This window comes from Trachemys scripta, chromosome 1, assembly GCF_013100865.1.
Source record: "Trachemys scripta elegans isolate TJP31775 chromosome 1, CAS_Tse_1.0, whole genome shotgun sequence".
NCBI lineage: Eukaryota > Metazoa > Chordata > Testudines > Emydidae > Trachemys > Trachemys scripta.
This window is the reverse complement of record NC_048298.1, coordinates 185,490,103-185,517,091: the sequence shown is the minus strand read 5'-3', so window position 1 is coordinate 185,517,091 and position 26,989 is coordinate 185,490,103. Positions and strand designations below refer to the sequence as shown.

General features: G+C 42.9%; 1 protein-coding gene across 3 annotated transcripts in view; it reads right to left on the bottom strand.

Annotated features, from left to right (window-relative positions):
* Positions 1 to 1,931: 1,931 nt before the first annotated feature.
* The window catches only part of IFNGR2 (interferon gamma receptor 2), a 35,243-nt gene continuing 10,185 nt past the window's right edge, over positions 1,932 to 26,989 (bottom strand). For 2 of the 3 annotated variants that reach the window (XM_034751988.1, XM_034751980.1), the window contains exons 2-7: positions 22,921 to 23,047; positions 20,442 to 20,617; positions 15,976 to 16,112; positions 12,692 to 12,842; positions 9,479 to 9,636; positions 1,932 to 3,787 (exon numbers count right to left, since the gene is read on the bottom strand). In XM_034751988.1, coding sequence (XP_034607879.1) covers positions 3,620 to 3,787; positions 9,479 to 9,636; positions 12,692 to 12,842; positions 15,976 to 16,112; positions 20,442 to 20,616 — 789 coding nt within the window. In that variant the 5' untranslated portion in view covers position 20,617; positions 22,921 to 23,047 and the 3' untranslated portion in view covers positions 1,932 to 3,619. Of the gene's footprint in view, positions 3,788 to 9,478; positions 9,637 to 12,691; positions 12,843 to 15,975; positions 16,113 to 20,441; positions 20,618 to 22,030; positions 22,094 to 22,920; positions 23,048 to 26,989 lie in introns of all 3 variants that reach the window. The other variant, XM_034751972.1, reaches the window with a different exon arrangement.

Genomic DNA, 26,989 nt, shown 5'->3' with positions numbered 1-26,989 from the left:
ACTTGGACAACCCTGTCTACCACCCAAAACCTGGCTGAGCAGTCCCCATGCTTTTAAATAGCTAGTTGTCAGGTATTATCCCCCAAGAAACTAGCCATTAGTTTAATATTTAACATGATTTTAGCATTCTCTCTCTCTTTCAGGTGGCTGTACTACATTTTAATATAAGAGGGAAACTTGTGTACAGCTTGGCTGTTCCTTAATACTCCAAGTTCACTGTGGCATGGGCATGGTACTGGACAGCTGTCTGTATCCATTCCTTGTCTTTTTACTTAGCTTGTAAGCTCCTCGGGGATGGATTCATCTGTTTTTGTATAGCACATACCTTCATGGGGTCCTGGTCCATGACTGGTGGTTCCAGGGCACTCTGGTAATACAAATAGTGGTTCAGCAAGACTGCTGATAGAAATGAAAAGCTGAGGAAATCAGAGCAATGAACCAAACAGCATATCACTAAACAACATTAACAAAACCATGTAACTTACATTATGCTTATCAGTCAGTTTCATCTTCACCTTGTCATATTCTCCTTTCATTACAACTGTCCTCTGCACTGGCTTCCCATAGAATTTCAAAGCAAGTTCAAGATCTTGGTCCTTATCCTCAAAGTGCTTCATAGCATGCTCCCACAATATACAAGACCACTGAAAGCTCTGAGACAAAGATCTTGGACAACTATGTTCTTTTGCACAACAGAACTCTCTACATCTACATTAAGACTAAACCTTGTCTGTGTGGGTGACAGAACTTTCTCAGAGGCTGGTCCAACACCCTGGAATAAATTCCCTGCAAAGGATCATCACAAACCTTTCTGCTCACATGCAAAGTGCATTTCTTTGCCTTAATCTTCTCTCAAGCACATAAGATACTTTAAAAACAAAAAATCCCAGCAGAACAAGATATTACTGCACATGCTTCTTCCTCTGGGAAAAGGACAAGAGACCAACCAGTCTGTGACGGATGTGTAGTCACATTGCTTAATGCATGATTGGTAGGTGCTGAGAGAATACAGTGGTGAGTGTGGTTTAAAAACCTATATAGAATTGAATGTATTTAGGTGAAATGTTTGGATTGTGTAGGGTTGTTTACATTTCCCTTTTAGTACTGTAATGAACTATGAATTACCAGTACTACCACAGCTGGATGGTTTTATAAATAAAATAGCTGAGCTCCTCTCCACCCAATTCATTAAGAAACTTAACATGATCAGCTATTAATAAGGATCATGACTAAGGCTGTGATTCTTACACAAGGTCGCAGACGGCACGGATCCCATGACTTTCCATGACTGCTGGTGCAGCTGACTTCAAGGCCTCCCAAGCAGCTGGCCCCAGCCACACTGGCTGTTGCTCAGGAGGCTCTGGGCAACTGGCTACAGGGACCACGTGAGCAGCAGCTGGTCCCGGGGACTGCCCAAGCAGCAGTTCTGGGGGCGGCCCCAGGTAGTCCCAGAGGCTGCCCCGGGGCCAGCTGCACTGGCCGCTGCTTGGGCGGCCCCAAGCAGCTGGTTCCAGGGACGCCAGAACAGCGGCCGGTGTGGCTGGCTCTGAGGAGTGCCTTGGTGACCGCCCGAGCAGCAGCAGTCTCAGGGCGGCTGGAGCAGCAGCCCCAGGGGCGCCTGGAGGGTGTTTGGAGAGTGGCAGCTGGGGGGCAGTCAACCCCCAGCACTGGAGCAGCCCCTCCCCCCAGCCAGGTCCCCCCCTGAAAATCAAGGCCTCAGAAGTAGAGATTTAGCCAGGCGTATTTTTGAGAAAAGTCATGGACAGGTCACGGCCGTGAATTTTTATTTATTGCCCGTGACCTGACATGACCAAAAATACCCCTGACTAAATCTTAGCCTTAATCATGTGGATAACTTTAACATAGACCACATTACCAGAACTGGAAAAAAACACTATCTTGTTGAAAGCAATAAGTTAAAACACATGAGGTGAATATTTGGAAAATGTTTTATGAAGTAACTGAATTTGAAAGTGATGAGTCACATTTGATCATATACATTGTTTAAAGTGAACGGAATTTTAGTTTGGAGCCCCAGAAGCACTTCTCCCCCTCCCAGCCAGGAGCAGACTGCCACTGTGCTTATTTTTAAATTCTGTCAAGAACCAGAACTGAAGCTTATTTTCATAGGAATAAAGGGTCAATCTGGAAAATGAAGAAGAGAGGCACTGAAAGGGCATTCTATAATGCTAATTTACCACATCTCCGCCCATAAAGCTCTGCTCTTCATAACAGTCAGATAAAAGAAGTCCTTTCTTCCTAATTTAGGCACTGATTAGATTCTAAATGAACACAAATGACCACATGGAATTTGAAGCAAAAAAATCATATGGAAACAAAACACATTAAACTACTTTTTCCATATTTAAATTATTTCTATTAATTATCAATCCAAATAATATTCCAATACACACTGTAGGATTTTTAACAGCAAGATTTTCACGTATACAATAAAGTCGTGTAAAGAATTTCCGGATGCTTCATTTCCCAAACAGCCACACTCCACATCCCGGGTCTTGTCTTCACTAGCAGTCACAACTTGCTTGAGCAGGTGAGGGACCCATGGCTTTGTTCTTAGTGTCTACTAGTTGTGGGTAAACCCTATCTTTGACACATCTTGCCCATGTGTACTCTGAATACACAGGAAGGTTTGGTTCATGTGCATCAAAACCTGACAAGTTCAGTTGAATGACTTTAGAAAGGGCTCTCCAGGTAGCCAAACATACTATATTTTAGTGTCTGATACAAGCTTTAGGATTTCATTTCATCGTAAAGGATGTGATGCCTACAGAAAGAGGGTCTCCAAACAGCAGTCCTAGAAGAAATTAATGCCATTGTTGTGCAAGCATCAGAAGGCTCAGGGGAGAAGCGATCCAACCGGTCTGTCCCTGCAAGTACTCCTTCCATGATGGTTCCCTAACTGGGAGTGATTATGTCCTGGTTTCTCTTCAGCTCATATAAATCTCATTTTTTACTGGAACAACTTTTTTGTAAAAAAAGGGGGGGGGGCGCACACTTAAAATGGACTCCTGAAAACATACTATTTCCTTCAGATATAGAGCACCAGACACAGAGCAATTTTTCACATATGTAAAAGTTTAAGTGTCATTTTCTGAGTGCTAACTTGCTGTGTGTTAAGGGACAGACTTTATATAAACATACTGATGGGCCAAGACCAATAGTCATTCATGGTGCAATAATCCACTAAATTAAATCTTTTCTAGTACCATATCCTACCATAAAGTGCTACGGTCCACTAAGATTTGTTAGAACCTAGACAAACCTAATAACCAACAACAATGTTCATAGTAATAGTGCAGTCATTTCTGCAAAGATGTTCAAATGCAGCCATTTAACTCCAATCATGTTGTTGTCCTTTTCTTGCTCTTTTAGTGTTCATTTCCAGTTCACATTCAAATCTGTTTTTAAAAAGTCTCTCCTGGAGAAGGCACTTCATATGGTGAAGTGCAGTAGAAACCATTAAAAAACCTCACTCAAGGTTACACAATGTTCTCAGGAAGTCAAGACTCCCACAACTTGGTTTGTCGACAGTGACACTATCATCTTTCTAGAGCATCAAGGCAATACCACTGGTACAGGTATTTCTACCACAATGTAATTAAGTTTTTTCACTTTCAATGGATCTGCTGTCTGACTGAACATTTGTGTTCAGAAGGGCTTGACTTCCTTCTGCATTGGAAACAACTGACAAGGAGTCCCCGGGATCTTCCTCAGCACAATTATTCTGCAATTCTTCTAAACCAGGCATTTCAGGATCCTTTAAATACTAAAAAAAGCAAAAAACAGTAATTAGTTATAATTCACTCTGCAGAACAAATGCTATAACAGATCAACCTCATGCTATATGGTTTAGGAACATGTGTAATTATCTGAGGAGCTGATATGCCACCCAACTCTGCTGGGACTAGCAGCTGAGCCTGGCGCGGGGTAGGAGCCACCAGCTGGGTCTTCCCCAGTCTCTCCTTCTGCCTCACAGTGATTTACCTCTCTGTCGGCTGCCCTGGGCACCCAAAATGTAACTACTGGGGAGGGTCACTTGAAAGCAACAAAAGCAATCCTTTGCTTCCCTGTCAGAAAGTCATTTTTCTGCAGGGAAGCAAAGAAATCTGTGGGAGACATGTTGGTATAACTGTTACACCTGGGGGAATTCTGTGCCACTGCGCATGCACAGAATTCCCCCAGGTGTAACAGTTATACCAACATAAGTTGGTAATGGAGACCAAGCCTCTGTGTTCCTGTTCTGGATGCCTGAAATGAGCCACTTGGCACCAGATGTGCAGAAGCGCTAAGCATTCACACCAGCAATTGAGAGCACAGCTCCCATTGACTTCCAACACATAACATGCTATAAAAATATCAAAATCAGGCCCCCAGATGTCTTCAGTTAGGCACCCAAAATTAGTGGATACTTGGTAATTTTGGCCTTACTCTCTCTGTACCTCAGCTCTCCAGCCATAAAATGGGGATATTACCCACCCATCTCAGGTGTGTTGTGAAGATAAATTCATTGACATTTGTGAAGCACTAAAGATGGTATGGGGAAAGCAGAGTTTGAAGGGTGTGCAGTAAATGAAGTGCGTGGGGCCACACACAGAATGAGGGGGATAAAAAGAAATATTGAATAACCCACTCATTGAATGAGAGAGATTCTGTGGAAAAAGTCATGTTTGATCATACATACATGGGAGTTTAATTAAAGTTGCAGCAGCAACCTTATTTTGGGTAGTTCCCAAATTCTAAGTGCTTGACTTTGCAATATTAATAATGTTTTTTGCAATGTAGATTTTTTTTTATGCAAACAAATCCCCACAAACTAAAGAGCAAACCCTGCAGTCCTTAGTCACTGACTTTCCACTGAAGTCACTAAGAATTTTGCCTGAATTAGGACTGCAGAATTTGGCCTTCAAGTATTTTCGTGTTAGAATCATTCCTACTTTTGATGACAGGAATAACTCTGAGAAGTTAATCTGATATACGATTAATCATTTTTAAATGACCACAAATGTCCCAATGTACTTTTCTGTTAAATTTACTGGGATTCTGTTGGTTACTGGAAGACAGCAGAAAAAACCTGAAGCATCTTTCATTTCATACTGAACTGGGGAATTTCCATTCTATTTCTTATCATCTGTTGATATCAGCTGAGAAAACTTGGCAAGGCAAAATGAAAGTAAATTTAGTAGGGATTTTCCAGCCTCTAACTACTTCGTAATTTTAGCCACGTATGCATCAGGAGCATTCTGTAGTTTCTTACCACTTTATCTACCCAGAGTAGGAATTTCTCCATGTTAAAATATCACTTTAATATAGAAGCATCCGAACTTACTTTCACTCTACCTACATAGTTAACATACATTTCACAACTGTACTGTGTTTACAGTATCTATGGAGCAATTTTTAGTGCAATAATTTGGAGAGGGTGATCTTAAAAGTTGGCTGTATTTAGAGGTCACATTACAAAAACCAAAGCTACTATCAATAGTCCTTTCAAAAATGTGTCCATCACACAGAACTTGAGGCTGCATAATCACATGTACACAGTAATCAGACTCTGCACTTGTGAGCATAGGTGCACACCTGTGACTCACTTGATAGAAACACAGTACTAGTGCAATGTTGAAATAAATGCAAAGAGCTTTAAAAATAAAAAAAAAAAAAAAAAAAAAAAAAAAAAAGACAACCCTAAATCAAAGGTCAAATAGGTTTTAAACTAACAGTACAGCAAACTAACGTGTTTTTTTCCTAACCTGATTAGCTCAGACTTGACTGTTAAGTCATTTTCCACAAAACACAGTGTTCTAATTGGTTTAAAAGGTTTCCATTATGACAACCAGTTTCATCAATACACAGCATTAAATGTTTTAAAAGCCTATTTCCCATCTTAGAGACACTTGTCATGAAACAACTTTCAAACATGACCTACTCCAACTATCTTTTAAAAGCAAAACACACCACAAATTAACCATTTGATAGCCTGTCACCTACAAATAGAGCTCTGACATTACCAACAAAATTTAAGTGTTACAGCTCTAAGTTGGAAACTTTTAGTTGCTGAATTAGTCAAAGTATCCAGTGATACATTCTTCATCAATATAATGCAAGTCAATAGAGTACATTACATGTTGATTAATCACAGCATTCTATTAGCTAGAGTTATCTAATTTCACAGGTAGGTGTTCAAGTTGGCTGACATCTCAAATGTTAAGACTGGGTGGTCAAGTACAGGAACTGGGCTGTAATATACCTACTATATTTTATACACAGTATAAAGCACTATAGAACTGCCATCAGGCTGCGTGCCTGCCACCAGAAATTCACTTCTGGATGTGGAGCAAACAAAAGTTTCATGCACTTTACATCAGTGGTATAGCTAGGACAGGAAAACTGGCTGGGTCCTAGCTTTTGGGCATGTAGGCAGGCAATGCCCAGACAGGGGGTGGGGGAGCAGGAAGGATGGGGGCCCTGCAGAGGGGGAGCAGGAGGAATGGGGGGCCCACCTCCCCCACATCACCCCTTACCACTTAGCCGGCACCTGGGGCACACAGGCTGCAGGGCACACCCATGGGGCTCGAGCTCCATCCACCCCTCCCAACCTGGGTTGGTGTCTGTCAGACGGGCTGCATCCCCTACCTGCTGGCGACGCACACTGCTGCCCAGGTCTTGGCCCCAGCACTAGGCCCCCCCCCCCCGCCCCTACCTCCACACACAAGGCACCCTCACTCCTCCCCCCCCACAGGGCTAACTCTGGGACTGTAGACCAGGGCGGCAGTGCATGGCGCCGGCAGGAGAGGGATGCAGTCGGACACCGAGCTGGGATCGGGAGTCCCAACCTGTGGATTCGGGGGGCTCCGTGGATGGGCCTGGAAGCTAAGTGGGTTGGCTGCGGCCCACTCAGGCCCATCCATGGCTACACCACTGCTTTACACTGATTAATTAATTAGATCTGAGAAAGATCTTTTTTCCCTTAGAAATCTGATCCTGTGTCTTTGAATACATTTCAGTGCAAACAGAGGACGCTCAGCACCTCAGACAGCTGAATACAAAAATTGTTATTGTTGAGGAGTTATTGCAGGGCTAGTAAGAAAGCCTAGAAGCCGAAAACTTTCATAATGTTACAAGCTACAACATGGCATAGCATTTTAGTTGGCTTCTATATTAACATAGTTTTAATTATAGATACAGGTGACAGGGCAGGGACAAGGAACAATTTAAAGTTATTTTATCATGACACTTATCTCTGGCATTAATCGGATTCAAATTATTTTTTATAGGTAGATTTTAAAGACAGAGCAAATAAGTACATTTTAATGAATTCAAGAAATAATCAGTTTTTGATTTTTTTTTGCTACACCTGAGGAGTGGGACAATATCAAATCTGTTTCCTGTAACTCAGATGTTGAAAGCCTGAAATTTGCTCTAAAGGAGGAACTGTGACACTTTCTGAAATGCTAAAAAAATACATATGAAACAGAAGCCACTGCCAAATATTAACTATGGTAACTTGTTCTAATGACAATCTTTTCACATATCCATAGCTGTAAGACAGGTGTGGGCAAACTTTTTGGCCCGAGGGCCACATCTGGGTATGGAAATTGTATGGTGGGCCATGAATGCTCACAAAATTGGGGGTTGGGATGCGGCACGGGATTAGGGCTCCAGCAGGGGGTGCGGGCTGGGACCGAGGGGTTTGAAGGATGCGAGGGGGATCAGGGCTGGGGCAGGTTCCGGGTGGCACTTACCTCAAGTAGCTCCCAGAAGTAGCAGCATGTCCCCCATCCAGCTCCTATGCGGCAGCACAGCCAGACACCTCTGTGCGCTGCCCCATCTGTAGGCACCACCCCTGCAGCTCCCATTGGCCGCAGTTCCCGGCCAATGGGAGCTGCGGGGGCAGCGCTTGGGGTGGAGGCAGCCTGCAGAGCCCCCTGGCGGCCCCTATGCGTAGGAGCCAGAGGAGGGACATGTTGCTGCTTCCAGGAGCCGCACGTAACGGGGCAAGCCCCCGACCCCACTCCCTGGCTAGAGCAGGGCAAGCCCTGGGCCCTGCTCCCTGGCGGGAGCTCGAGGGCCAGATTAAAACGTCTGGAAGGCTGGATGCGGCCCCTGGGCCGTAGTTTGCCCACCCCTGCTGTAAGAAGAAGAAAACCACTAGGCCAGCTAAACCCTCTTGGAAAACAAATAATACAAGCAGAATCATTTCTAAATATGTATCATTATCAGTGTTATTTGCCTGAAAACAGGTTCACTGTTGCTGAAGCATTCGCCTGATTTCTGCTGCTTACTATCCAGTTGAAATCTTAATGACCTCCACGCCAACTGAGGGTTATAAATTCTGATGGAGAGTAAGCATTAGAAAACAGATTAACTCTTACCGTCCTTTCCATAATATACTGTGTATTTTTAAAAAGTGAACATATTTAGGTACTTATGTGCCCCTCCGCCCATCATAATAATATCTAATTGCATAAAATTATTAAACTTATCCTCACAAAACCCTTTTGAGGTGGGAAATCATCATCTTCATTTTACAGATAGGAACTGAGGCAGACACAGATTAAGTGACTTGCTCAAGGTCATGCAGAAAATCTATAGCAGACTTGGAAACTGAACCCAGATCCTGAAGTCCTGATCCAGTTCCTTAATCACAAAAGCACTCTAGCTCAAAGGATTGTGTTTGATAGTAGAAATGTTTCTACGCTGCCCCCACCCCAAGCGCCGCCCATGATGTGGAAGATGTCTCAAGCCATAACTTTTAATTCATGATCAATGGAAAAACATTTCCTGTTTAAAACATAAAAAGAGGAAGATGAACAGAGCCGAAATGTTCTTCAGTACAGAGACACATGACCTGCCAGAAAAAAAAGTTACATGCATCTTTCATCATTCATCTGTGAATTGCAAGAAACCATAAAGAAAAAAAAAGACCAAACCCCCACACCCAATACCTTCCATCTCCCCAGGCCCTCAGAGATTCTGATATTTGGTCTCCACAATGGCAAGTGCTCACCTGTAATTCAGTAACTGATCCTTAAAAAGTCTACTTAACCCCCAAAGAAACTATTAATACAGTACCACCTGCAATTTGGTCTCAGTTCTGTAGTGAAGAATTGGTCTGCGTCAACCCTGATTAATCAATATTATTTTTATTTTAAAACAAAAAATTGAGTCTTTTTTCATATTACGACAGTTTCACACAAAGGAACACCACAATATCTGTACTTAAGTACAGAGTGAGCAAGGGATTCCAGCTAAGTAAAATGGCATAAATTGGAGTAACATTACAGCCACACTACCTATAAAAAACAACAAGCTATACTCATTAATGGAATTTGGATGTAAACTCAGAAAGGCAAGAGAGTTTAATATTTTGTAGCTTCTACGTGACCTCAACTAACCTAACCAGTTCATTCCAGTCACACCACCACCTCTTTTGCTAAACAGAAAGATAAAAAATACATACCTCTTCAATATGCAGTGGAATTTTAAAAGGCGGTTGAAACCAATATTTAATGACTTGATGAAATTTCTGAATAAAAAGGAAACAGACAATTGCTAAGATCACCACAGTAACTGTGGCTGCAACAAATATTATTACTACAAATCCAGCTCTGGTTGCATCTGAAAAGAGAAAAAAAAAAAAAAGTAGCATCACTATGTAATATATATCAAAAGCTTTTTCTTTTTACTCCACTAGTGTCAAGTTTATCAACATGTCTTGATAACTTTAATGTGAAAACTAATCAATTGTCTTGAATAAGAATTTAAATTGCATCATAATAAGCAGGAGGCTTTTACAGACTTCCTTTGTTTAAAAACAATGATACAGAAGCCTCACCTATTGTGCATTGCATTATAACTGCATAACTTATGTCATACGTAGCTTCTGCCAGAGTTGGTAAAAGTGTATTTAAGGCACATGTAACTCTTTTCCTAGAATCAAGGCTTAGACATGACAGTGACGGACACTATCAAAACACAAGACAAAATGATACTCTCCAGCTTTAACACGGGAGTAAAAGAGCTATGGGAAACACAAACTTTATCCAAAATTGTTGGGAAAAGGAGGAGAAATACATCAATAGCAAGTACATAATGCGCGAGGTGTTTACAATGCTCATAACTGCTGCGGTGAGCTCAACAGGCTCCATGCTTGCCGTGCTATGGCGTCTGCTCGGGCAATCCAGGGAAAAGGGTGCAAAATGATCATCTGCCATTGCTTTCAGAGAGGGAGGGTTGACTGACAACATTTACCCATAACCACCCGCAACAAATTTTTGGCCCCATCAGGCATTGGGAGCTCAACCCAGAATTCCAATGGGCAGCGGGGACTGCGGGAAAGCTACCACAGTGCATCGCTCAGAATGTCGACGCTTGCCACGGTACTATGGATGCACACCACCAAATTAATGTGCTTAGTGTGGATGCATGCACTCGACTTTATACAATCTATTCTCAAAAATCAACTTCTGTAAAATCGGAGTAATTTCATAGTGTAGACATACACATACTTCTCAAAATTTTGTTTAAAATGAACACTGCAATCTTAAACCAAACAACGTAGAAATTCACAGGCTAAGATCCAAATCCCATTAAGCAGAAGAAATATTAATATTAGTGTATTTGCCCTGGATAATTTGCATTGTTCTATTAAACAATGATTCAGTGTGAGGTACCAGAATGGCAGACCCAGAGGCTTAACTCTTATTTAAATTGATCCACCTTGCCCTCCTAATGCACTCTCACACTGAAGCATGTACTTAACATATGAGAAGTTCCAGTGGTGTGCATATGTGCTTAAGATTAAGGACATACTGTAACTCCTCGCTTAATGCTGTAGTGATGTTCCTGAAAAATGCTACTTTAAGCGAAATGATGTTAAGCAAATCCAATTTCCCTGTAAGAATTAATGTAAATGGGGGGGTTAGGTTCCAGGGAAATTTTTTTTGCCAGACAAAATATATATATACACACACATATATATATATATACACACACACACACACACACACAGTATAAGTTTTAAACAAACAATTTAATACTGTACACTGCAATGATGATTGTGAAGCTTGGTTGAGATGGTGAAGTCAGTGGGTGGAAGAGGGTGGGATATTTCCCAGAGAATGCCTTATTGCTAAATGCTGAACTAGCATTCAGCTGATCCCTGTTGTTAATGTAGCCACACACTCTACAAGGCAGCACAAATGGAGGGAGGGGAGACAGCATGGCAGAGAGAGACAGACACAACATGCGTGCGTGCGTGTGTGAGAGAGAGAGATGCGCATTGCACCTTTAAGCATGCTGACCCCACTCCAAGTAAGCTGCCCTTTTAAGTAGATCAGCAAGTTCAGACAGCAGCTGCTGCCAGCAAGCTTCCTCTGTCCTGAGCCCTGTCATGTCCCCCCTGCCTTAAGGAGATGGGGTACAGTAGCGGGGAGAGGGGGACACCCTGACATTAGCACCCCTCTTCCGCAACCGCCCCCCCCCAGCAAGCAGGAGGCTCCCGGGAGCAGCTCCTGCCCTCTGCCTTGGAGCAGCACATGGCAGTGGGGAAGGGACAGCTGAACTGTCGGCAACTGATAGCCTGCTGGGCGGCTGCCACACAGGGGACTTAGGGGAGCTGATGGGGGGCTGCTGGTCCACCCTGGTTCCAAGCCCCCACCAGTTAGCTCCAATGGGCTGCTCTTTCTGCAAGCAGTGGACAAAGCAGGCAGCTGCCAAACAATGTTCTAAGGGAGCATTGGGCAACTTTAAACAAGCACGTTCTCTAATTGATCAGCAACGAAAACAACGTTAATCGGGACGATGTTAAGTGAGGAGTTACTGTATTTTAAGAGCTTTGCTAGGTTAGAGACAGAGTGCTCAGCATTTTGCAGGATCACGCCCTAAAGCGGCACCTTGTTTGACACATTTGTGTAAGGAGAGGAGAGAAAAAGGAGTACGTGAGCATGGAGCCTATACTGCCTTCTCATGCCTAGAGGTAATTCCTCCAGGTTAGAGTATGAGACGTAACATGAGGGCCTAAGTCTACACAGGCCTTACAACAGAGTTTAAAACCAGGCTTAAGCTCAGATATAGACAGACCGGATTCTAACATTTTGGCCAACAGTATAGATGGGACCAAACTTTACCAGTTTCTGAATTGTCCTTGCCCTCCCCAACCTTGTCTCACCCCTCCCCTCCGATCTCTCTCTCTCCTGCCCCGGTTCTCCACACAATGGCAGAGCAGGTGATCAGGTGAATGGGATAGGGCAGAGAGGGACATGGTGAATTTGGGAGAGTACCATCATTTTCCCTCAAACAAATTTGACCCCAGGTGAGAAAAGGAATTACCAGTAAGTAATTTTCCCTTAGAATACCAATATATATTTGTACTTGTACCTTAATAGCGCCGTCAAAAAAAAAAAAAAAAAAAATCTATCTAGGAGGGGTGAGGAAAGGGAGGCAGATGCTCTGTTTTACTTTCTCTGATTTATTGAGCTGCTGAAAAACTCATTATGTGAAAATGAACGAGAATATGCCCTTGAACTACTAAAAACACTGCCCTTTAGAACTGAAGACAGGTACTGGTTGTGTGATGCAGTAAATTCAAACAGCCAGCCATTTGAGACTCAAGTTTTATACCAGTTTCATTACACAAGAGATAAAACAGGTGTTCATGAAATAAGATTTATACCACTAGCTGCAGTTTTGTGACAATATGTTTTGCTGAATGGTCCAATGTTGTCATTTAATAAGTGGAGTTTTGCTTGTATTTGAAAACAATACACTGTCAGTTGCTTTAGATTCAGAAGTCCGATTCGGGTATTCTTGGTCCATTCTGTTTCCTGTTTAAAAAAAAAAAAAAAAAAAAAAATTAAGTTCTTTGTTAGTGCAAGTAATATTACAAAAAACAGATTTCTATTAAGAGTTTTCTTCAATACAGTCAACTTGAAATCATGAGTTTCCATTCAAAAGCTTCACAACATTATTTTGCATAACTAACATTTATACAGTATGCAAAAGAAGTAGTGTAACAGTATGAGCTTCTTATTGCAGTGCATTTTAAATGCAAATTTTATTAAATAGAGGTGTTCTGCTTCAATGAAACAAAATCTGGCTATTTACGCTCCCCATCTACCATGGACATGATTATTTTGTGAATGCATGTAGGTTAATGTAAAATTTCACTGTACACAAAACACCTTTAGAACCTCTGAAAGTCTGCAGTATTTGTGTGTCAATTCCTGCAGTTAAAGGTGATTTGGCAGAAGGAGGAGGAGTTGGAGAAACAACAAAACAAAAATATCGTCAAAAACAAATCTGCTGCTTTAAAATACCAGCTTCTAGGCTAGGATGCCCAGAACCATTATCTAGGGATTAAAGACAGATGCAAGTATGGTGTTCAAGTTTTGCATCAACCCTCTACTCTTGACACTAGAGCCACTGGCCCCAGACAGCAAGAACTGAATTAGACGAAGTTCTGTCCAGTGAAGATCATGACTTTCAATTTATCTCTTTGCCTACTCACAAGAATGGAGCTAGCAGGGAGAACTGTAGGGCAACGCTAGATGCATTTTTATGTCCACAGTCCTAACAAAGCTAGCAGTTTGCCTTTTTCAGTGCTGGGTAGCTCAGTTAAGAACTTGATTAATTCTTAATGTCAAAGCTAAAAGCTATGACATGAGGGTCTGGGTTCTGTTTCATCTGTATGTCAGCTAGAGGAAGAGGAGTATGTTAAAAGTGTGTCAGAAAACTCAATTTTTCTGGGAAAGGAAGGAGGTGCATTAACCTCGGCACTGTCTTTTTTTTTTTTTTAAATGCTCAGCGAAGTTTAACTGAAATGAAACAGGTAAGTAGTTGGAAAGCCAGAGGCAGGGCCGTCCCTAGAGGGGTGCAGGGCCCAGGGCAAATCAGCATGTCTGGGGTCACCTTAACATTTTTTATACAGATGTAATCTAGTTACAGTGAACTTCAAGGGCAGCTGCTGGCCGCAGGTTAAATATTGATAGCGCCCAGCTGTATAATTATAATGTTGTTATAAAAAAGAACTACAATATAATTATAATGAAGTTCATATAATTAAAAAACAAACGTACCTCACTGATCACGATCGGCATCATGCCACTTACATTCTGAAATCCACCTTCCCTGACTTCCTCACAGCAAAGTGCATATGGTCTTGCTACCCTCGGTGGATTTTTTTTTTTTAAATGTAATTATGCATTCGCAACACTGAGAGCTCATGTCTCGGGAACTGGGTGGCTCTTGGAGGGCCTATATATGCCCTGGTGCTGGGGGACCTCAGGATGCTCTAGCATGGAGGAGGGGCTCTAAGATCTGTTTTCTCTGAGGGCTGGGAGGGGAGATGGAAAGGCAGATGGATGGAGGAGCCCAGTCCTGGGTGGTGGTGGAGAGCGCAGAGTTGTGGGACCCCAGGTCCTGGTACTGCAGGGAGGGGAACCCCAAAGCTGGAGAGATGAAAGGCAAGGAGGACCCTGAGGCAGGGGAGTGATAAAGGCTGGCCCTGGCGGACCCCACACAGTGCTGGGAGAGGGGAGAAAGGGCAGTGGAAGGGGGGGAAGTGTGGGGCACTGGGTGGACACCTGTGCTTGGTGATAGACGATGGAGACTACTGGCTGGCACTCACCTGTGCTAGGGAACCCCCTGCGCTGGTGAGGATCCCGCTGGAAAAGGGAAGGGTCAGAGTCAGCCTGCCAGGCACTAGTGGTGGGGACGCTAGGACCCTGCGGCAGCAGGTGACACCGGGAGCCGGCGGAGCGGGCTGAGGCAGGGTCACTCGCTGCTGCCACAGAAACTGAGCCCAGGGGGCAGCAGGAAAGAAAAAGAAACAAACACCTCGGCCGGTGAGTGCGGGGCATGGGCCTGATCTCTGCTGCCAGCACCAGGCGCCCCTCCCCCCCCCCCCCCATTCCCCTGAAGCACGCGGTCCGGGGCAGTTGCCCTGGTCTGCGCTGTGGATGGGATGGCTCTGGCCAGAGGCAGATAATTTCTTAAATGAAAAAAAATGGGTCAGTCTATGTCTTTAAAACAAAGATTCCTCATTTGTGGGCAGTTTATTCACCCCAAAGCCAACCTGTCTAGACTGTGAATTTGCCCTGCTTATAGCCAATGGTAGTCCAAACAAAAGTATAACTACACTAGTAACTTGGAGTACACCATATGTTTGCAAAACTTTTATAGGTAGAGCCCTACCAAATTCATGGCCATGAAAAAGCATCAAGGACCATGAAATATGGTCTCTCCCGTGAAATCTGTTTTTTTGTGTGCTTTTACCTTATACTATACAGATTTAACAGAAGACACCAGTGTTTCTCAAATTGGTGGTCCTAACCAAAAAAAGGAATGGGGAGGGGGTCACAAGGTTATTTTAGGGGGTCGCGGTATTGCCACCCTTACTTCTGCACTGCTGCCTTCAGAGCTGGGCTCCTATGCCGCCATCAACAGAGCGCAGAAGTAAGGGTAGCAGTACCACAAACCATCTCCCCCTCCACTCCCCGTCTCCCTCCTCCCCACACACAATAACCTTGCGATCCCCCCACAACTCCGTTTTGGGTCAGGACCCTTATAATTACAACACCATGACATTTCAGATTTAAATAGCTGAAATCATGAAATTTACAATTTTTAAAATCCTATGGCCATGAAATTGACCAAAATGGACTGTGAATTTGGTAGGGCCCTATCTATAGGCCATGATGTGAACTGGCACAGCTCACCTTATTTGATAATGCACAAATCAGGTCTTGTAGCAGTTTTGCACCTGTCTACATTAAGGCTTTGATTTGAACCAGCATAGCTACTCCAGTAACTGGACACAAGTGGCTGAAATTCCCAGTGCAAACAAGACCTGAGATAGAGAGAAAAGTCTCAGAGGTCCTAGGTAAAATTTTCAGAAGTGACGAAGGTGTTTAGGAGCCCAAATCACTTTTAAAAATGGGAGATAAGAAGAATGCTTACATGTCGTTCATTTGTTGATTTCTCCCAGTAGCGCACAAGATATTGTAAATTATCTTCTTTTACATTGGGCGAGAAGTTAAGGAAAAGTGAATCAGGTGTTGAATCCACATTTACTATAACAGGAGGCCCTATAGTAGCTGAAAATGAACAAAAAAAAATAGATGAACATTTGGAATTTGAAAAAATGAGCACATTTCCTACTAGTTTTGATCTGATACAAAATAAACTACAATACAACAGCCTGTTATCTGGAAGAGATATAAAGTGTTCAAATACATTTACTCCTTAATTATTTCAAATAGCTTCATAGCACTAAATATTGGCTGTGTCATGAATATAGAGGAAAGGGTTAAGCAGTTCAAATAACTTAGTTAGCACCTGACCAGAAGGACCAATGAGAAAAGAAGATCCTTTCAAATATGGGGGGGGAAGGATTTGTTTGTTGTTCTCTTTTGTTGTTCCCTCTCTGGATGGGGGGAGAAGTCAACCAGGTACAACATTTCCTGAAAATATACCTGGAATAATCCATCTAAAACCACAGAGATTGGTTATGCGTTAGGTTATCTTTTGTTTTGGCTTGTGACTTTTCCTATGCTACAGAGGTAGTTTTATTCCTGTTTTTGTAACTATGAAGCTGAGCCCAGAGGGGAATCATCTGTGTTTTAAATCTTTTTATTACCCTGTAAAGTACCTTCCATCCTGATTTTGCAGGTGTGATTCTTATTTTTTTTCTTTATAAATAAAGTTCTTCTTTTAAGAACCTGACTGATTTCAGTGTCCTGAAGACAAAGGGTCTGATCGGTGCTCACATTGCTAAGGCAATTGGTTAGTATATTATTCTCAAGCCTCCCCAGGAAGGGGGGTGAAGGTGTTTGGGGGGTTTCAGTTTCAATTCACAGCCAGCTGCATCTGTGAAGTGCTCCTGTATTTTAATCATGGCACTACTGTTATATGCTGCAGTTGCTAAGAAGAGAAAAAGAAAGCAAAAGATTCTAGAGGAAGAAGGATGAGAAGACTGATGCAAGCAAGGAGAAGTTATATGCATGCAACATGGTGAAAGGAGAATCAAGGCTTTGTCTACTGCTAGAGATCTATCCTGTTTCTAGCCACAGGTGTAGCTACATTGGTACCACCTCTGGTATAGGCAGGCAAAGCTGCTATTTGCACTACCGCTGGTTACCTTTATTTCAAGCAAGGCTAGGCCCCACCAGTGTGAATAGCAGCTATGCCTGCCTACATTAGGAGTTTGCACTGCTCCAGCTACATCAGTGACTAGTCTCCAATGGCTGGGATTGGAGCAAACTCTCAGTGTAGCCAAGGCTTAAAGAAAAGGAAAAGAAGTGGATCTTATTGTGACGTTGCACTCCATATGATTTTATGAAAATATTCTAATGAGTGTGAATATAATGTAACTGGAATATGCTTCATGCAAAAGGTCTCTTGTAAGGTATCATTACAAAGGTCATAATCTTTTGAGTGTGGTCATCCAGTTTGTATAAATGTATAATTCTTGTATCTGAAACTAGAAATATAAAATATAACTCTGCAGTTCTATATACTTATGCAAAGTGTGGGCCATTAATGGTGGTTTAGAATCTTGATGGTTCCCATCAATTAGAACAATTGCCTGTAGATGGTTCTGTTTACTTGCAAGCCTTCCTGTGAGTGAGGCCAGGAAGAATGACAGTTTGGGTCTCACAGGATATGTGAACATGTCACCTGGTACTGGAATCCATCTTAAACCGGGTGTTTTTCCATTTAGAAGTAGGGGTGGGAACCCAAAGAGACAAAAGATTCCTGCCTTGTGCCAAAGGTATATATGGGGTTGGAACAGAACAAAGGGGGCTGCAGTCATGAGAAATCTGCTAGCTACCACCTGAGCTGGAACAAGGACTATACCCAGGAAAGGATTGGGCCCAGACTAGAGAGGAGTCTAGTCTGTGAAAGAAGCTTATTGGAATGTCTCTGAGGGTGAGGTTTCATCTGTAATCAGTTTCTTACTGTATTAGGCTTAGACTTGGGTATTTTTGTTTTATTTTGCTTGGTAACTTACTTTGTTCTGTCTGTTATTACTTGGAACCACTTAAATCCTACATTTTATATTTAATAAAATCACTTTTTACTTATTAATTAACCCAGAGCAAGTAATTAATACCTGGGGGAGCAAACAGCTGTGCATCTCTATCAGTGTTATAGAGGGCGAACAAGTTATGAGTTTACCCTGTATAAACTTTATACAGAGTAAAATGGATCTATTTGGAGTTTGGATCCCATTGGAAACTGGGTGTCTCGGTGCTAGAGACAGGAGCACTTCTTAAGCTGTTTTCAGTTAAGTCTGCAGCTTGTGGGGGACATGGTTCAGAGCGGCGTCTGTGTTTGTAGCAGGCTAGCGTGTCTGGCTCAACAAGACAGAGTACTGAAGTCCCAAGCTGCCAGGCTCAGAGGTAGTCTCAGCACATCAGGTTGCAGTCCCAAGGGGGTCCCAGTGACCGAACCCGTCACACTTATGCTCATATGTTATATTTTAATCTTCCCATTGAACATTTTGTTGGTCACCAAAGTTTGGAAGTGAACTGCTAAAACGTACCTTCCAGTATAAATACAAGACTACCAAGCAATTAGTTTATCCCTAATTATTGTTATAGCATGGCATAAAGAAAAAAAGGTGAGTTGCCCTGGACTCTTAATTTGTATTACAGTGCCTAATACACTGGGGTTCTAAGCTCTACACACTGTCATTTTACAAATATATAAAAAACAAATGTTAAAAGACCAGAAAAAAAAGTCAGAAAGCCTAGCATAACACAAGAGAAATCTGATCCTTTCCTGTAACCTCTGCTTATTATTTTAACTTATAATGGCAGGACATGTTGCAACATAATGAATATAAACGTCATCCATGCTATGGTAACAGACAAACAAAAATAATAAACTTTACCCTGCTTCATTCAAATGGTTCTGCTCTGCTCAAAATTATTTTGGGGAAAGTTGGCCCTCTTGTTAATACCTTGGATCATGAACTTTTTAGTTTCTTCTTGCATCATGCCCTACTACAGTTGCAACTGCTGTCTCTCCTTTAATGTGTCCTCTCTTCTGTACATTTTGCTTGTAAGTTTCACTTGGCAGGTAACTCTCTCCCCTCGTACATTCTCTCTCTCATCGCTCAGAGTGTGAAACATGATCTGGGGTGTGATCTACATGGCTGATTTGAATGTCATAGGGAAAAATACACACAAGCTAGAAGGCTAACATCTAAGTTTACAGGAATTGATTTTAGGATTGGCTACATGGAGGTGCCACATGAGAAGGCAGAGAAGGCTGCTGGCTTTCAAGGGGCCAATTGAAACTACTCAGAGCACTGGATACACCAGCAGGGAAGGGATAGGTGTGGAATCATGCAGTCCCCGCCCCTTCGCTTTGCGCTCCCTTTAAGCTAGCCAGAGGCCCACACCCACAGGATCCATTCCCCGGGTTGGGAAATAAGAGGGAATAATGAATGAACCTCTTCTGCTCTAAACATTATTTCAGACTTAACTTTTGAACAAAGAAAACCCACAACTGAGCCTCCTCCTAGCCCAGAAACCAACCATAACAAGGGAACTCGTGGATACTTCTAAAAGTTAACATTAAATGTGTTCACACAGCCACCACATTAAGCTCTATTTTGTCAGTATGGTATACTCCCCGTTATCTGACTAGCACAGGGGACACTGATTTTGTTTAGATAATTAAAAGGGCAGGAGCCATGGCCAGGGGCTCGTCCTCCTCCTCACAGCCCTGGCAGGGGATGTCTGCTCTATTATCTGAATCTCTGCCTTGTCCCCCAGCATGAGATACAGGCTGCAGAGGTCAGGCATCTCATGCTGGGGGACAAGAAAGGGATTCGGATAACGCGGAAGTTCAGCTAATAGGGTTTTGGATAAAACGGGAGTATAGTGTATTAGTACTCCCTGTATATCCCTGACCCCTTTATACTACAGAACTAGAGCATAATGTAGGTACTTTTGAAATTGTGTGTGTTTGGTGCTACAATGTGTTTAGGAGTCATCACAAAATTAGGTGCGCAAAAAAGCCCGAAATCTACAGGAAAATAAAAAAGTTAAGTTATTGCTCTCCTGGGCTCTGTTCAATCTAGGAAAATTAGTTGTCATCCACAGATTCCCCCATCAACTGGTGCTGAAAAGAGCTCAGGTGCTAAGTGTAGATGAGAAACTTGTTTTAATATCATTACAGAAAAGTTGACAGATACCAGTTTCTACTAGGTCTCTGCATCTATACCACTGGCATAGCAATGTAAACTGAAATAGACTTTAAAAACAGATTCTTAACACAGCAGGTCCCATCACCTCTCTTATGAGTCCTCTCATATATTATACAAAGTGAAGAAAACTAAGACACAATATAATAACAATTACCAGAAATATTTTCTGTAAGGGGGTGAGAGGTTGAGATCATAAAAGACTTACTGTTTTGGTCTGCAAAAAATTTATTTGTTTCCACCCAGTCAGATTTCACTTGTCCTAGCTCAGCCCTAACACGTAAAGTAATTGTCCAAAAGCTTTTGATCTTTGGATGTGTGAAATTGCATTCAGTCTTTGTAATGTTTGTGCAGTTAATTTCTTCCCAACACTCACAGGACATTCTGCAATACAAAATAAAGAAAGAATAAGTCAGTGGAATCACCTCGCTGCTGCATCTAGCACAACTGATTGATATTTCAGAGAGAGTTTTCTTTCTTTACACCTAGCCAGTTTCTAAAGAATCAACATTTGATATAAAAGTACAACTTTCAAGCAGTTTTACTCTATAACCATGCAACGCCTTCTCTCAAAGCATCTGAAACTCTTTTCAAAATGTAACCAATTAAAAATTTAATGAGATAGGCAGGGGACATTCTGTAAGCCCAGAGGCTGAATACCTTCAACTATTACAGGCCGGTAAGCCTGACTTCAGTACCGGGCAAACTGTCATGGGATCACTAATTGGTTAAAAGATGGGAAACAACTAACTGATTAAAAGATAGGAAACAAAGGGTAGGGATAAATGGTCAGTTTTCAGAATGGAGAGAGGTAAATAGTGGTGTCCCCTAGGGATTTGTACTGGGACTGGTCATATTCAACATATTCATACATGATCTGGAAAAAGGGGTAAACAGCGAGGTGGCAAAATTTGCAGATGATACAAAACTACTCAAGGTAGTTAAGTTCCAAGCAGACTGTTAAGAGGTACAAAAGTATCTCTCAAAACTAGGTGACTAGCCAACAAAATGGCAGATGAAATTCAATGTTGATAAAAGCAAAGTAAGGCACATTGGCAAACATAATCCCAAATATAAAATGATGGGAGTCTAAATTAGCTGTTACCACTCAAGAAAGAGACCTTGGGAGTCATTGTGGATAGTTCTCTGAAAACATCCACTCAAATGTGCAGCAGCAGTCAAAAAAGCAAACAGAATGTTGGGAAACATTAAGAAAAGAATAGATAATAAGACAGAAAATATCATATTGCCTCTATATAAATCCTGGTACGCCCAGATCTTGAACACTCCGTGCAGATGTGGTCACCCCATATCAAAAAAGATATATTGGAATTGGAAAAGGGCAACAAAAATGATTAGGGGTATGCAACAGCTTCCGTATGAGGAGAGATTAATAACATTGACTTTTCAGCTTGGAAAAGAGACAACTAAGGGGGGATATGATAGAGGTCTATAAAATCATGACTGGTATGGAGAAAGTAAATAAGGAAGTGTTATTTACTCCTTCTCATAACACAAGACCTAGGGATCACCAAATGAAATTAATAGGCAGAAGATTTAAAACAAAGAAAAGGAAGTATTTTTTTCATAAAACGCACAGTCAACCCGTGGAACTCCTTGCCAGAGGATGTTGTGAAGGCCAAGACTATAACAGCGTTCAAAAAAAGAACTAGATAAATTCATGGAGGATAGGTCCATCAATTGCTATTAGCCAGGATGGACAGGGATGGTGTCCCTTCGCCTCTGTTTGCCAGAAACTGGGAATGGGCAACAGGGGATGGATCACTTGATGATTACCTGTTCTCTTCATTCCCTCTGGGACACCGGACATTGGTCACTGTCGAAAGACAGGATACTGGGCTAGATGGGAATGAACAGAACAGATAATCATTGAGTGATCCATCTTGTCACCCATTCCTTGACCTAGCCTCTTTGAATTTATCTTTTTTAAACCCTGTTCTAGTCTTGGCCTTCACAACATCCTCCGACAAAGTTCCACAGGTTGACTGCGTTGTACGAAGAAATACTTCCTTTTGTTTGTTTTAAACCTGCTGCCTATTAATTTCACTTGGTGACCCCCTAGTTCTTGTGTAAGTGAAGGGATAAATAACATTTCCTTATTTACTTTCTCCACACCAGTCATGACTTTATAGACCTCTATCATATCCCCCCTTAGTCGTCTCTTTTCCGAGCTGAAAAGTCCCAGTCTTATTAATCTCTCCTCATATGGAAGCTGTTCCATACCCCTAATCATTTTTGTTGCCCCTTTCTATACCTTTTCCAATTCCAATATATATTTTTTTTAGATAGGGGCGACCATAGCTGCACACAGTATTCAAGATGTGAGCGTACCATGCATTTATATAGAGACAATATGATATTTTCTGTCTTATTATCTATACTGATGTTTAAAATAAGAACGTCCTGAGTATAAATAACCATGGGATTCAAGAAGAATATTAGCAAAGCTGGTTTGGAACAAGAGTGAAAAAAAAAAATTGGGAAAAACGAAGGATTTCATTCTTTTCCTTGTTTAGTGGAAATAATTCAGTCCAAGAACTTTGCTTTCCCTATTGTTTTCACATGTACCTGAAAACCTTTCTATTAAAAACTTCACTTTGTACATATAAGCTTATACTTCTCTATTAGAATGAAGCCAATTTAGTATACTGCAACTATTTACTTACGTACTATACTGGACCGTATATAACACTGAGCCATTGTCCACTTTAACAGGAGCCCATCTCAATAAATTCTGATAATCATATGAGTAAATTGTCACATTCTGTGGTGCTGGTAACTGGAGTGGAGATTCTAAAATAGAGAGAGAGAGAAAAACAACAAAACAGTAAATAAAACTTTCAACACACAGTAACTACAGATTTGAAATCACCTTTCCTCGTCTCCAAAATTCATGGACACGTATTTATATAGCTTTGCCACAAACTTGCCCCTTTTTCCCCCAACTCTGTAGAACAAGAGACCTCCCCACCCTCTGTTTCCAAGTGTACTATGCACCAATGCCCTTACATCTCTATTACCCACTATTATTGTTTTCTGCACTATTGCTTAATAGTAGATACAAACTACAGTTTGCAATAAATCCAATATCCTGAAGGAAGGATTTGGGAGAGGAAACTATAGGGGAAAAAATTTCACCTATAATAAAAATTAAGTGATTTAACTGACAGCACCACTCTGATACACAGGTTACCCAACACTTCCAGTTATAGAACCCTGAACCAGTTGTTTATAACTTTGCCAAATTTTAATTGTTTGGGCTGAAATTTTCCATGCTGGGTGTCTGGCTCAAGCTGAATCTGTTGGAAAGTTTCAGGCAAAATGGTTCAGCCATTTTCAAAAACAAGTTAGGAAAAATTCATGCAGCCATTTTATTGAGAAGCTCGAGTACCTCCATGCTTTGGAGCAGAGGAACTTGAAATTTGACAGGTGATGTTCTTTTGCCATTCTCATGAAAAAAATGCCCAAATTTAGCTAAATTACGACCCTTTGAACCACCTCAGTGTCCACATGCTCAGCAGACCTATTAGAGTTCTGGAGCTAAAAATCACAGAATCATAGGACTGGAATGGACCTTGAGAGGTCAGTCCCCTGCACTCATGGCAGAACTAAATATTATCTAGACCATTCCTGACAGGTGGTTGTCTAACCTGCTTTTAAAAATCTCCAAGGATGGAGATTCCACAATCTCCCAAGGCAATTTATTCCAATGCTTAATTTGTTTTTTCAGTTTGCTTTTAAAAAAAAAAAACTGGATGTTACACGAAAGAAAAATAACCACCACCCTAACATTAAAAGAACATTAAGGTTGTAAACTCAAGCATTCAAAAGTTAGAAAATGGCAGACATAAGGTTGCTTGTGCAATCCCTTGTGCATTTACAATACAGTATTTAATTATATGATCACATTTTCCAAAGGACCCTGCCTCAGTCAGTGCCCATGCACCAGGCAGGTCACCCTCATTCAGTGCACAAGATAGACCTGCTCAATGGATGAATCAGGGTTGTGTAGTGAAGGTGGCTATTATCTGTGGAACCCTTTCTTCATTTGCTGCAGAAGTTGAAAGTGTGATAAATGAGGCACGGGATTGGGAGGAGGAGAAAGGGCAGTTTCATAGTTAAGGCAGTTGAATGGTGCTCTGGAGAACAGGATTTTGTCCCTGCCTCTGAGTTCCCGAGTGATGCTGGGCAAATCACTTCATCTAAACTTTTCACAGGTGGTCACTAATTGTGTGTTGCTCCTTTTCTGGGTGCCCAACTTGAGACTAGGGTCTGAGCTGCAAAAGTGCTGAGCACTCACAGCTGCGAACTGATGTCAGTGGGTGAAGTGCTTTGGACACCAAGTACTCCGCCGGCGGAAAGCGGTACTGGGAGCAGCATGGAGCGGCCGCAAGAGGTGGGTGCGGGCGGCCCGGCTCCCCCTGCCTGGGGTTCCCCTCGCCCACCGGGGGGGCGCGGGCTCCTCCTCTGCAGCACTGCCCGCCGCGGGGCTAGGGCTCTCCCAGGGCTCTGCCCTGCACGTGCCCAGCACCCCCGGGGCTGCTCCTGCCTCCCTGGGCTGGCCCAGATCCCCTCCCCCAGGGGGCTGGGATCCTGCTGCGGCTTGCGCCCCTCTGCCTCCTCCGCGGGGCAGGCAGCCCCAGGGGGTTGAGGCCATGCCACCCCTTCCCCAGCTTCCCCCCTCCAGCAGCCCCCTGCCAGGCCTGTTCAGCCCTCAGCCCCACCGGGTCCTGCCCTGCCTCATGCAACCCGCCCCTACCGTGCAGCAGCCCGGCTGGGGGGACTGGGGGAGTCGCAGCAAAGCCTCACCCGGAGCTGGTGCAGGAGACGAGCGGGGCTCTCAGCACAGGCTCCGGCATCAGCCTGCAGCCGGGAGCGGAGCCACCCCCTGCCAGCTCGGCTCAGCCCAGCTCTGCTCTTAAAGGGACAGGGACCCTACCTTGGGTTGGCCCGGCCTGGGGCACGTGGGGGTGTCACCTCACCCCCCGTCTGGGGGACCCAGCGAGGGGGGTGCTCGGCCCCATAGCAGCGCAGAGGGGAGGCCAGTGATGCACCTTACTCTCTCCTGCACTGCCAGCCACGGTCTTGCCTCCTTTCCCCAGCTCTGTGAGGCACTGTACACCTCAGAGCAGCAAATGGTAGCAGGTTCTGCTGTCTCCAAGCAGAGTCTAGCCCTGAGTGTTTATTTCCGCAGCAGTGAGTTTTCGGTTTGGTGCATTCACTCCTGATCTACCTGGTAACGTGTAACAAAATGCCCTTGGCATTCATTTTCTCAGTATTTCTGGGAATACCCTTTTCAGTTTCATAGATTGATCTGGGATCTTTCTTTTGCTGTTTCCAGAGAGAATTGTTGACAGCAGGGAGATGTGTCCTGACTAGAGGGCAGGAAGCAAATTTGACTAGACCAGTTGTGACTTCCTTTTTATTTGTTACTATAAAATGTATTACACACAAATAGATTGCTAATGAACTTCCGCCTTTGGGTTTCTGGAAAACAACTCACTCTAATACTTGGAAGATGCAGGGACCTATGGTCTTAAAAAATGAAACATCAGACTCATTAATTTGGGGGAAGTGCAGTGGTCCATTTATGAAATTTCTTTAAAACATGATTCAAAAAATCCTTCTGAGATTGTATTTTAATGCTGAGATCCCAATAGCCTTACGATAGAAATAGAAAGTAAAACAAACAAAGACATTCTTGATCCAGGTCAATTAGAGCAGTGGTTGTCAATGTTTCCAGACTACTGTACCTCCTTCAGGAGGCTGATTTGTCTTGAGTACCCCTCACTTAAAAACTACTTGCTTACAAAATCAGACATAAAAATACAAATATCACAGCACAGTATTACTGAAAAATTGCTTATTTTCTCATTTTTACCATATAAATTATCAAATAAATCACAACTCCCAGATTGAGAAACACTGATATAGTATATACAGCAGTATAAACAAGTCATCGTCTACGATGATGGTTGCATATGCTTCGATAATTAGTTTGGCAAGGCCTTCTATATCAAAGTTACACACATTTTTACACAATATCAGGCAAACCAGCTTGGATCTCTCACTATTCATGTCTCTACTAATTGTGCTCTGCATCATTTCACAAAAAAGTTAATTAATTGAGTTTGAAATTTGTCATTATACTGAGATTTCTAAAAATACCCTTCTAGAAAAACTTCCATTTGGCTTCCCAGTAAAGAAAAGGACTTTATATAGCTTGTCTGTTTGAACTTCGAGGCCCATACAGTCCCTGAAATGACACTGCCTTGGTTAGTGTTGTGCCCCATATCTCACAGTACGCATGATGGGTTGGATTGTCACAGCCCAGCTCAGCCACACAAGGGAGTAAATATTATCTTTTCCAAGTAGACCCGCTGATATGGGGATGCCCCTTTAAAGGAAGGCCCCGGGACAGGTATGGACAGGGGAGTCCCTTCAGTGGAGGCAGAGGTGAGTGTCAGAGGTGGGGTTACCATACTTCCGGATTTTCCCCAGACATGTCCGGCTTTTTGGTCCTCAAATCCCCGTCCGGGAAGAATTTCCAAAAAGCCGAATGTGTCCGAGAAAATAGGGAGGCGTGGTAAGGGGACCGCCTCCTCCCCGGGCTGCAACTTTCCCGGCTCCCGCCGCTCTCCACTGTGGCAGTATCTGAAGCAACTTCCCCAGCGCAGCAGCAGCCGGGGGGGGGGGGGGGGGGGGGGGGGGGGGGGGGGGGGGGGGGGGGGGGGG